This window comes from Salvelinus alpinus, chromosome 21, assembly GCF_045679555.1.
Source record: "Salvelinus alpinus chromosome 21, SLU_Salpinus.1, whole genome shotgun sequence".
Taxonomy (NCBI): domain Eukaryota; kingdom Metazoa; phylum Chordata; class Actinopteri; order Salmoniformes; family Salmonidae; genus Salvelinus; species Salvelinus alpinus.
The window spans coordinates 7523650-7536325 of NC_092106.1; the positions used below are offsets into that span (position 1 = coordinate 7523650).

Consider the following 12676-nt stretch of genomic DNA (forward strand, 5'->3'; position numbering starts at 1 on the left):
ACGTAGGGAAGTTACAAGGTCGTAGTAACAATAAAGTTCATCCACAGCCTCAGCAACAAACGGACACATCCACAACAGTAACTCCTTTTATGCAAACCTTTATTTCCTGTGTATATATATCCTTTTTATTTTTCTACAATTCCAGAGGAAAAAAACTATTGGGGTGCATAGTTAATGAGAGGGGAGGACGTTGGACATTATTACAGAAACAGGAGTAGGAGGGGGGAGTTGCACATTCACTTTATAGTTCTTAAAGGAAGCATCACGTTGGAGACTGAGGGGGTTGAGTCGGGTCAGTCAGTGACCGCCTCACAGGTAAGCGGGTGTGTGTTTTGTTGGGTGAGAGGGCGAGCTGTTTTCCTCTGCACGAGCCACATTAGCCCTCATGCTCAGCTTGGGCTTGACAGTGGTCGTTACAATTTAGCAAGACATTATGGAAGTACAGCACTCTTTAACCCCAGTAACAAATAGCAAATGCACTGTACTTAGACATCAGTTAGGATGATACTGCCACTTGAGCCATTCGAGCATGGCCGTCTAGGGACTGCTACCCACAGACAGTAACCCTGTGGGTGAGGCCAGTGAGGGAGTGAAAACAGCCCCTCAGAACCCTGGACAGCTCCATGGAGTAGAGTAATCATGGGTGAAAACTGTAAGTGTGGTATGATCCTAACAGGCAGTAACCTGGCTACCTATGAGTTCAGAGTAAATTCCTATCTATTTGACTATAGAGTATACTGTGCTGTGGGTAGCTTCAGTTGGCTACACATGCACACCCATTGTAATAAGGATTCAAATAGATACAACTTTTTTTTTGCTTGGCCTTGGTGGGCTAAAACTTAGAAAAGGAGTTTTAAAATGCAGTTTGGCCAGAGGACCTGTACTGTACTGTACAGTATACTGCAGGTTGGAGCAGGGGGTGTTCTCTGCACTGGAATGTGGAAAGCAGAGAGCAGACGTCACAAACTCTTGGCTTGGCAGTGTGAGTAGGAGTCGCTCTGGCAGTGGGCCGCAGGAAACCCATATTAGTATCAAATCAGATGATTCTTACGTCTATTATATAAGAAGCAGAGAATGTGAGGACCGGATATGTTTATATTTCTGTCCCGACTTTCATTGTAGATCTTTATATTGAATACATACACCTTGTGGCAATGTAATCTACAATGCATTATTAGCAAATTGGAGTATTCTTATTTGAGCTGCAGAGAATTCATGGCATGTATTAGCGTTGATTGGATTTCCCATGGTAGATAAGTATTTTGATAACATTGAACGTGAGATATAGCTCTGTATCATATTCCCAGGTTTTTGCTGTAGTAGTAAAACAGTGAAACATCATTGAAGTCTTCCTGTATTTCTGTGTACTGTCATAACGTGCACAGGGTATCAATACCGACAGACACATGACATTTGTTTCATTTCATGGTTGTGCAAGTGTGATAAGATTGTATCAAATGGTGCTTAATAGTACTGTGCTGTAAATAATACTCGTAATACTACCAGTCATGCTGTTAGTCTGTGTTGCCTGAGACGCTGGTTCACAGGGTGAGTTGCCACGGTGATGCAGGCTTGAGCTGTTTGTAGCTTTTAGTCTATCATAACATGCGGTCCACAATGCATCACTGCGGCTATGCGACTGCCTCTAGACTAGAGGATCACTACACTGGGCATGCTCACTGCTGCAGCTCAGGCATGCACAATCAGGCTCAGAGCTTGTGGATCTCAGCTCAGACATGGCCAGTCGAGCTCAGAGCTTGTGGATCTCAGGTCAGACATGGCCAGTCGAGCTCAGAGCTTGTGGATCTCAGCTTAGACAGGGCTAGTCGAGCTCAGAGCTTGTTGATCTCAGTTCAGACATGGCTAGTTGAGCTCAGAGCTTGTGGAACTGCTCATACTGAGGGTCTTGAACAGCCAGTGTTCTCCTAGAGATACTGAAGCAGTGAACAGTGAAGGACAACTCTGTACTTACTAACACAAGAAATACTGATGGTATTTTTGTACATTGTCAGATCTGATTAAAGTTACAGAAGGGACAATGAATCTGCAAACAACAAGATACGGATACAATAACTAGCCTTATGAATAATTTTCTTCATCGACATGATTCTTCCGAATACATCAACAGAGGGCTTGATTATACAAAGACACTGACAGACAAGGATCAACTGAATAGTATTGCTTTTCTCCCAGAGGCAGGCTTTGTGTGCTTTTCTCCAATGTCAAAGGAGTAATGGTTCACTGACTACATGGAACCAATAGAGAGAGAGAGAGTGTGAGTGAGTGAGTGTGTGTGTGTGTGTGTGTGTGTGTGTGTGTGTGTGTGTGTGTGTGTGTGTGTGTGTGTGTGTGTGTGTGTGTGTGTGTGTGTGTGTGTGTGTGTGTGTGTGTGTGTGTGTGTGTGTGTGTGCGTGCGCGGGGATGTCTGTGTGTGTCACTGGTTTTCAACAGGGTTATACAATGGACAGGAGTGCCACCGTGGACCACATCAATACAAACATTCGGTACATCAGTGCATAAAGCAGGTCGCACATACCCAATATCTAGTTTCATGAGTTGGTTATTGCATCATCTGTTTTACTACCACAACAGCACATGAAAGTTGTCAATCTTATTACTTCCATTAAACATAGGTATGTGTGAATAGAATACAGAAACTGCAGTGATGGTAAATGGTGAACAAGGTGATCTATTGCCATCTCAACCTCTGTGATTCTGCAAGAACCTGCTGGAATGGTGTTGCGATATCATGTATGTTACCTTGTGTTCCCTAAAGCTAAGACATTACATGGCAAAAGTTAAGTCCAGTGCCACTACTACATCCATCAAATGAGCCTATAGGATTAAAATCACAACCATGGGATGTGGGTATGACAGTGCTCTGTCTGAAAGCACTCCCTGGCTCTCCATGTCACCAGGGCCCCTGGTAATCAAAATAAAAGGTACTGCAGGTCAAGTGATAAGGAAGACCTTTCCAAAGATGCTAACCTCAACATGGCGAGGGAATAGAAGGAGGGAGGTCTAGAATGGATTATCCCTAGACAGACTAGTTGTCCCGATCTAACTCGTTTTCTATCTTTCGCCACACACAATAAGGTTATGATCAACCGGGCAAACATCACCTTCCCTGCAAAGTCTACTAGCACATCGCTCTCTATTCCTCATATCAACCACATTCTAGATATTCATAAGGATACTCTACACGAGTACGGTTCCTATTAACACCCCTCCTAAGTCTACAGCACCACCCTCTCCCTAAACCCCTGTACATTTGACTGTCTCGGGACGAGGAGACGGAGATGGAGAGGCCTATTACATTTCCATCAGATGAGTGAACCCTACGAAGTGGACATTCATGTGTAGTCCCAGCTCTGCAACGACAATGATACTTTACACACACCTAGACGTATAAAAGGGTGTGGTCGTCACTTCAAACGGCACCTCTGAATTTGAACAAATGTGGATGTACAAGTAACACATTTGCTTTAGAAACACAGGTTGAAAATGAGATAGATACATTTCAACAGATAAGTTATGGCTTGGCCTGGTTTGAGATGCTCGCTTTGAGAATTGCATGTTTCCCATCGAGGCTATATGACATTCATTCTTGAGGGGGACGGAGTCATAAAGGAGCGCTTTGATTGCGGACAATGGACCTGTGTAGTACTAGAGGCATTGCATTCTGCAGCTCAAACCCATGCATGACAGTAGTGGGCCTTTTGGTTCATATGGCAATTGATTTGAATACGGGACACTGTAGGCTACACAAGGTCAAGGGGTAGCGATGATGAGCCAGCTTGGTAGTTGGCATCAGAGTCTGCAATGTTTTGCAGTATTGAATGGAGGGCATTATCATGTTATTGGCTAATCGCCACATTAACATGTTAGTGCTATGGGGGTTTGCATCAAAAGAAGTGGATGTGAATAAACTGCAAGTAGCCTACAGATCCACTATGCATACAGGCCAGGTGATGACAGAACACTAGACAGCAGTCGTTCCTGTGGTATGGACGTGTCGCATATATAAACAACATTCACATGCTAAGAAAATGCATTGGTTATTTGTTAGAAGCAGCATCATAAATGTTCATTCATTTCTACAGGGAAATGGGTTACTGGGAATTGTCTTTACTTTAGGTCTTGATCTTTTTATATTTTCTGTGTTTTTGATATTTTTTTTTGGTGTGTTTTTCATGGCGGTTTTAAGGCTCCCTAAAAGCGAAGGGAGCAGGAAGTGAGTACAGGCACCTGTGTTTCATCTAATGCAAAAATGAATCAAACCAGTTCCGGCCTGGATCTAATATACACTCCAATGACACCCTTCTTCCTCTTCTCCTTTATCACATTCCTTTCCTCCGCAGTGACATTGTCCTCATAACCAGTCCACTGCTTTGCCTTCCAAAGAACAGTATTTGTACTGTAGCAGTCGTTAATCATAGTGGTGAACATATTTTAGTTACTGTATATCCTATTGAATAGGCACAATTGATACTGTATGGAATTTGTTCTGGATCAGCTTTTAAAGGCATTACCTTTTTGTCAAAAATGGACTGTGAAGATTTACTATAGTTAAAGGAGGGAAGCTATTTGCTCCCCGTAAAAAGTGTGCAGAGAGTACAAAGAATCTCTATCGGGCAGTAGGCTACCATATATATGTCTCTTAATCAAAAGAGCTGTAGAGATGGTCAGATTATATTGTGCTGTTGTAGAGTATACAATGTGGCAGTTAGTAGAACTTGGCAGTGTGTGAGTTACTGTGTGTGTGTTTATTGGGATGAATATTGTCCTGGAGGCAGCTTTGCAGGGTGGTCACTAGCTGGTTTAGCCACAAAGTAAAAATCTGATTATAAACCAGAGGAGGCTGGTGGGAGGAGCTATAGGAGGACAGGCTCATTGTAATGACTGGAATGGAATGAATGGAAAGGTATTAAACACATTAAACATACGGAAACCACGTTTGACTCCATTCCATTCCAGGCATTACAATGAGTCCATCCTCCTCTAGCTCCTCCCGGGCAGCCTCCTCTGTTTTAAACCTAACCTTAACCCGAACCTTAACCACACTGTTAACCTTATGCCTAACCCTAATCTTAAATCTAGCGGAAACCGCTCAGCTCTGCCCCCAGGACAAGATTCATCCCAATAAACGTCAACCAGATGTTTTTACATAGTGCACATGAATGAGTAACTGGTGAGACATTGATGTTGATTCCAGAAATGTTCGGAAAGTAGGCCTTGCGCCGATTCAGATAAATACCTCAATAAACTCCGAATTGGATACACAATCTTTAGGGTGTGTCATTGGAGTGTCTGATCCAGCCCTGATCAGTTATCATGTTCCCCAAAATATCTAGCACAATTTAAAATATACATTTGACATACTATTTCACATTGGTTTATGTTATACTTTTGTCATTAGATAAAGATAAAACAGTTCATTGATAATAGCTTTCTTTCTATGCCTGTTCAATATATTTGCATGTGTACATATATACATGTACAGACATACAGTGGGGAGAACAAGTATTTGATACACTGCCGATTTTGCAGGTTTTCCTACTTACAAAGCATGTAGAGGTCTGTAATTTTTATCATAGGTACACTTCAACTATGAGAGACGGAATCTAAAACAAAAATCCAGAAAATCACATTGTATGATTTTTAAGTAATTAATTTGCATTTTATTGCATGACATAAGTATTTGATACATCAGAAAAGCAGAACTTAATATTTGGTACAGAAACCTTTGTTTGCAATTACAGAGATCATACGTTTCCTGTAGTTCTTGACTAGGTTTGCACACACTGCAGCAGGGATTTTGGCCCACTCCTCCCTACAGATCTTCTCCAGATCCTTCAGGTTTCGGGGCTGTCGCTGGGCAATACGGACGTTCAGCTCCCTCCAAAGATTTTCTATTGGGTTCAGGTCTGGAGACTGGCTAGGCCACTCCAGGACCTTGAGATGCTTCTTACGGAGCCACTCCTTAGTTGCCATGGCTGTGTGCTTCGTGTCGTTGTCATGCTGGAAGACCCAGCCACGACCCATCTTCAATGCTCTTACTGAGGGAAGGAGGTTGTTGGCCAAGATCTCGCGATACATGGCCAAATCCATCCTCCCCTCAATACGGTGGAGTCGTCCTGTCCCCTTTGCAGAAAAGCATCCCCAAAGAATGATGTTTCCACCTCCATGCTTCACGGTTGGGATGGTGTTCTTGGGGTTGTACTCATACTTCTTCTTCCTCCAAACACGGTGAGTGGAGTTAGACCAAAAAGCTCTATTTTTGTCTCATCAGACCACATGACCTTCTCCCATTCCTCCTCTGGATCATCCAGATGGTCATTGGCAAACTTCAGACAGGCCTGGACATGCACTGGCTTAAGCAGGGGGACCTTGCGTGCGCTGCAGGATTTTAATCCATGACGGCGTAGTGTGTTACTAATGGTTTTCTTTGAGACTGTGGTCCCAGCTCTCTTCAGGTCATTGACCAGGTCCTGCCGTGTAGTTCTGGGCTGATCCCTCACCTTCCTCATGATCATTGATGCCCCACGAGGTGAAATCTTGCCTGGAGCCCCAGACCGAGGGTGATTGACCGTCATCTTGAACTTCTTCCATTTTCTAATAATTGCGCCAACAGTTGTTTCCTTCTCACCAAGCTGCTTGCCTATTGTCCTGTAGCCCATCCCAGCCTTGTGCAGGTCTACAATTTTATCCCTGATGTCCTTACACAGCTCTCTGGTCTTGGCCATTGTGGAGAGGTTGGAATCTGTTTGATTGAGTGTGTGGACAGGTGTCTTTTATACAGGTAACGAGTTCAAACAGGTGCAGTTAATACAGGTAATGAGTGGAGAACAGGAGGGCTCCTTAAAGAAAAACTAACAGGTTTGTGAGAGCCGGAATTCTTACTGGTTGGTAGGTGATCAAATACTTATGTCATGCAATAAAATGCAAATTAATTATTTAAAAATCATACAATGTGATTTTCTGGATTTTTTTTTTAGATTCCGTCTCTCACAGTTGAAGTGTACCTATGATAAAAATTACAGACCTCTACATGCTTTGTAAGTAGGAAAACCTGCAAAATCGGCAGTGTATCAAATACTTGTTCTCCCCACTGTATATGTACATATACATAGGTGCACATGTTTCATGCCTTTGGTGTGGCTTTGTTGTCCGCTTTGGCTGTGTTCAGTCCATTTTCTGTGTTGTCCTGTCCTGAGCTCACAAGGCACTCTTTACTGTGAGAGGAGAGGAGAGGAAGAGAGAGAGAAAGAGAGAAAGAGAGAAAGAGAGAGAGAGAGAGAGAGAGAGAGAGAGAGAGAGAGAGAGAGAGAGAGAGAGAGAGAGAGAGAGAGAGAGAGAGAGAGAGAGAGAGAGAGAGAGAGAGAGAGAGAGAGAGAGAGAGAGAGAGAGAGAGAGAGACATTTTAAAAAAGCATGCGGACCTGATGGCATCCTAGATGAGATGCTCATACTCACTTGTGCAAAATTTAAATTGGCTATATTAAAACTGTTTAATTTGATCCTGAGTGTAGGTTATTTCCCTGACATCTGGAATCAAGGACTCATAACCCCAATCTTTATAAACGGAGACAAATTTGACCCTAACAATTACAGAGGCATTTGTGTGAACAGTAACCTGGGGAAGGTTTTCTGTAGTATTATAAATGTAAGACTTCCTTAATAAGCACAATGTCTTGAGTAAAAGCCAAATTGGATTTATACCAAAACATAGCACAACTGATCAAATTTACACCCTACACACCCTGATAGATAAACATGTCCACCAAAATAATACCAAAATATACGCTTGCTTTATCGACTTCCAAAAAGCATTTGATTCTATTTGGCATACAGGACTGTTCTACAAAGTTATTGAAAGTGGTGTAGGGGGTAAAACATAGGACATAATTAAATCAATGTATACTGGCAATACGTGCAGCATTAAAATTGGCAAGAAAATAACAGAATACTTTAACCAGGGGCGGGGCCTTCGTCAGGGTTGCAATCTGAGCCCTGCACTCTTCAATATTTACATCAACGAATTGGCCACTATTCTAGAAAAATCCTCAGCCCCTGGTGTCAGTCTCCACAATTCAGAAGTTAAATGCCTACTCTTCGCAGATGACCTATGCCTGCTGTCACCCACAGCACATGGCCTACAGCAGAGCCTGGACCTGCTAGAGCAGTACTGCCAGACCTGGGCCCTGGCAGTAAACCCCAAAAAGACAAAAATAATGATTTTCCAGAGAAGATCCAGATCTCAGGGAATTAGACCAAAGTTCTCAATTGGTACAAATTATATAGAGTACTGCACACACTACAATTACTTAGGTTTAACAATAAGCTCAAATGGACACCTTAATGAGGCAGTGAATGAACTGAGAGAGAAAGCACGCAGGGCATTCTACGCAATTTAAAAGCAAATTCAAATTGAAATACCTATTCAAATTTGGCTAAAACTAATTGAATATGTCATTGAACCAACTGCACTTTATGGCAGCGAGGTGTGGGGTCCACTTGCAAAACAAGATTTCATCAAATGGGACAAACACCCCATTGAAACCCTGCATGCTGAGTTCTGTAAGATTATCCTACATGTTCAGAGGAAAACTACAAACAATGCATGCAGGGCAGAATTAGGCCAATATCCACTAATAATAAAAACTCAATAAAGAGCAATTAAGTTTTGGAAACATCTAAAATACAGTGACCCCCTCTCATATCATTACCAAGCCCTGCAATGCCAAGAGCTGAGCAAAGAAAAGAGTCCCCTCATCCAGCTGGTCCTGGGGCTGTTCACAAACCTGTTCTACTAACACACTGAAGCCTCAGGACCAGAACATCCAATCAATCAGAATAAACCAAATTACAACACAGTCAAAACAAAATAAAGGCATGCATACCAATGTTCCATGACAGTTTCAAAGGGGGGAGGCTGTAGCCGAAGAGCTGTCGGTTCGAATCCCAGCGCTGACGGGAAAAATGTGAAGGGGGTGAGCTGGCAACCAGAGGGTTGCTGGCATTAATATCTCAGATGCCCTTGAGGAAGGCACTTAACTCCCAAACAGCTCAACGGGTGCCACTCTGTGGCCCTGTGCTGCTCCCAGCCTGCAGCCGCACACACTCATATAATACATACTAACTGCATACTCTGCCATCACTTATACACCTGAGTTGTGAATCACTTACTTCTTCTCTGCAGACTTTTTTAGGATGAGGAGCACCACCGTCTTTGTCACCATGACAACAATGATCAAGCCAATGACTCCGCCAACGACAGACACGATGATGGTGGTTACGGTATTGTCAACCACTTTCACTGGGGAGAGGAGGTGGATAACCAGAGAGCGGGTGGAAGGGAGGAAGGATTGGTGAGAGGATGAGAGGGTTCAATAAGATGAGTATTCAGCTGTTTCCCTATAATGACAGTCAGGTGGACGTTCTATCTGGGAGAATATGAAGAAGTCATTTGATGCAGATCTTTGACGTCATGCGTCAAAGATCTGGTGTATCTGTAAAACATTCAAGAAAAAACAAATTTGGCAAACATCTTTTACCAGGCGACGATGAGAGAGAAGGAGGGAAGGATAGAGGAGGTGTGGATCCGTCTCACAACCACAGCGCTGGGAGATCAATTGATCCGCTCATGAGGAGATAGGATACATTTCCATATAGCTTTTACCTCCAAGGAATCGATTCTAGTGCATACTGTGTATACGCTGCAAGCAACACATTCGGTTGGACAATAAATAGATGATGCTGCAACATAACACTTGACCATGGAACTGATATCAGGGTATTCTTGAGCCATTATACAATGTGGAACTTAGACACATGACAAATGAAGCAGATATTTACCCCTACTTCCACTTGAAGACATCAACAAGACTGGTGGCTGGGTGGCCTAAACCTAAAGTAGGAAGATGTCGCCAATGGGTATGTCGTATGCAATCAGGGAGTGTGCAGTGTCTTACATTCATCCACCACGAACAGGGTGAAGATGGCGCTGTGGTTGCGGTTCTTCTCCTTGGGGTTCCGGGCGAAACAGGTGTACTCTCCCTCGTCCTCGAAGGTCACGTTGAAAAGCAGGATGGAGATGTTGTTGTGCTTACTGCTGCCCACAAACTCTATCCGCTCCTGGTACACCTGCACCCGTGGTTCCACACCTTCTATAGGGATCACAGCCTCACACAGCTGGAGAGGAATAGGGAGGGGAGAGAGGAGGAGGAGAAGAGGAGGGAGTGGAAGAGGGATAGGGAGAACGGGAGGAAGAGAGAGAGGAGGAATGGAGAACAGGGGTGAGGGGGAGAGATGTTGAGATATGAGTGGGAGGTCACGTTGCTCATTGAGGGGGTGTTGGTGAGGGAGGTGACCGTGTCAGTCGGTGTCGTGCCTTCGCCATGGTGCCGTTGTCGTTGTAGTGCCAGTTGAAGTAGAGGTTCTTGATGCCAATGCAGCTGGAGTAGATGCAGGGTAACAGCACCGTGCTGCCGTTCATCGCCTCCATGAAGGGCACCTTCCCCACTGACACCTCCAGCGCCGAAGCACACCATACCCCTGGAAGGGACGGAGGAGGGAGGGAAGGAGAGAGAGAGAGAATATGATTAGATTTGTAAGTAAACAATTTGGGATTCAATGATTTGGCACACTGGAAGAGAGAAATTGAAATGCTCTACAGAGAGAGAAAGTGAGAATGAGGAAGAGAAAGAGTGATGACATCATTTGTTTTTCACCAACAGCAGAAGCCTACATGACTGTTCTTCTCTTATCTCCAGCTATTTTTATAGTGGCCTGGCTGTTAAACAGCTGTTAGTATTATCACTTACCCAAAGAGCTGACACTGGGGCACAATACACACAGGTGTGTACATACATACACACCTCAACTAGCTCTCACAGTCTCACGTCAGAATTAGATGTTTCTCAAAATTCAAAGTTGTTGCAAAGGTCAAATATCAAAGTATTTAAGGTTAAGTATAGGCATTAACTCTGAAATCTTAAGGTTAGGCATTAACTCTGAATGGTTAAGGTAAGGGTTAAGGTTCGGTATAGGCTTAAAACAAAAATCTCAAAAATGACTTTCTATTGCTGAATTTCAACTTGCAACGTGGAATCGCTCTAGCAAATCAAATCAAAACCGAAACCTTCAGCGCTCACTGTTGCCCCTAGCGGCCGGTTTCCACGTCGTCGCCCAATGTCCTCAGACATGGACGGATGTCGAATACTGATTTGTGTAAACGGGTGACCTGGCTGGTCAACCTAGGCCAAAATAGCCCTCATGTGTGTTTGTTTGTGTGTTTGAGTGTGTGTCCATCACGAGTCAACATGCCTCCCTAATCAAAGCATCCAGCGTGATCTCCAAAATATTTGAGTCCTTTCTATTCTACTACATCCAAATCAAGTAGCCTATTCAAGTATGTTTCCAAGGGAGAGCGAGTGAAAGAGTGGGAAAGCAAAAAGAGAAAAATAATGGACGGATGTGTGTGGGTGGGTGGGTTGAAGGAGGAGGGACAGAGAGAGAGAGGGAGAGAAAGAGAGCGATAGAGAGTGGAGGAGGAAAAAGAGACAGAGAGACAGGGCCAGTTGTTTTCTGTCTGGTCCTGTGGGCCATGCAGTGCAGCACGCTGCAGCATGGCGGGCGGTGGTATTCTCACCACGCGGCTTGGCGTCAGCGCTGAGAGGACTGCACAGGGGCTATTTTTAAATCCTCTCGTCCCATCTCAATATTTCATTCTGGGAAAGAGATAGTGAGTGTGTGTGCTGGGTGTATGGGCCTGTAAACAACCCTGTGGTACGAGTGAGTGTGTTGTTTGGACGGTAAATGACTGAAGACTGTAGTACTGCAGTCACACCAGCCTTGCTCAACATGGAAATAGATCAGATCAGGAGAACCAAGCAATCCCATCAGCCAATTACCCCAGCTCAGCCCAGCCCCTGCGTTACCAGTGGCTGGTAATTAAAGAAATGAATGTGTTTGTACTTGGCCAATATGTTAACACACTGTGATGTGATCATAACTGCCAATAGACGGGTGGGTTGGTAGCCTGGGTACCAGTCTGTTTCTGCTAACATTCCACTTCACACAGACGGAGTGCAAGGAGTGGAATGTCAGCAGAAGCAGACTTGCACCCAGGCTAGTGGGTTGGCAACGCCACGACAAAAAGGAAAAAGGCTCTGCATTGTTGTTACTCTGATCAGTCAGATAGCTAGCAACAATGACTGGAAGCATGAATGCAGATGGCTTGTTTCAGCTAGCTAATGGGGCGTGCAAAGCAAGAGCCCCCACGTTAAATCATCAACATACTTCTTCTCATTATATTTTTTCATTTGCACGCTATTCCTCTTACACCATTTAATCTAGAAATGTCATTCAAACTTCAAAACGTGCAGACTGGTCTGGACTGAGTTGCTTGTATAAAACGTTACGATATAATTTATACTTTTTAAGCTACAAAACTTTTTGTCTTTTCTTTTGTCCTCCATCCACTTTCAAAGGATTTCCTCCACATTCTAAAGGCCTCATTGTGACATCATCACTTTCAACTTTCCATTCACTGTAAATGCAACAATTACGAGGGCGTGTGGTATGGCCAATATACCACAGCTAAGGGCTGTTCTTAAGCACGACGCAACACGGAGCGCCTGGATACAGCCCTTAGCCGTGGTATATTGACCATA

At 43.9% G+C, this 12676-nt stretch overlaps 1 protein-coding gene across 2 annotated transcripts in view; it reads right to left on the reverse strand.

The window, feature by feature from the left end:
- Nucleotides 1-82: 82 nt before the first annotated feature.
- LOC139547735 (sodium channel regulatory subunit beta-4-like) overlaps nt 83-12676 on the reverse strand; it is a 32122-nt gene continuing 19528 nt past the window's right edge. Inside the window, exons 2-6 of one of the 2 annotated variants that reach the window (XM_071356764.1) lie at nt 10393-10556; nt 9974-10193; nt 9189-9318; nt 7115-7235; nt 83-5506 (exon numbers count right to left, since the gene is read on the reverse strand). In XM_071356764.1, coding sequence (XP_071212865.1) covers nt 7145-7235; nt 9189-9318; nt 9974-10193; nt 10393-10556 — 605 coding nt within the window. In that variant the 3' untranslated portion in view covers nt 83-5506; nt 7115-7144. Of the gene's footprint in view, nt 5507-7114; nt 7236-8902; nt 8970-9188; nt 9319-9973; nt 10194-10392; nt 10557-12676 lie in introns of those variants that run through there. The other variant, XM_071356765.1, reaches the window with a different exon arrangement.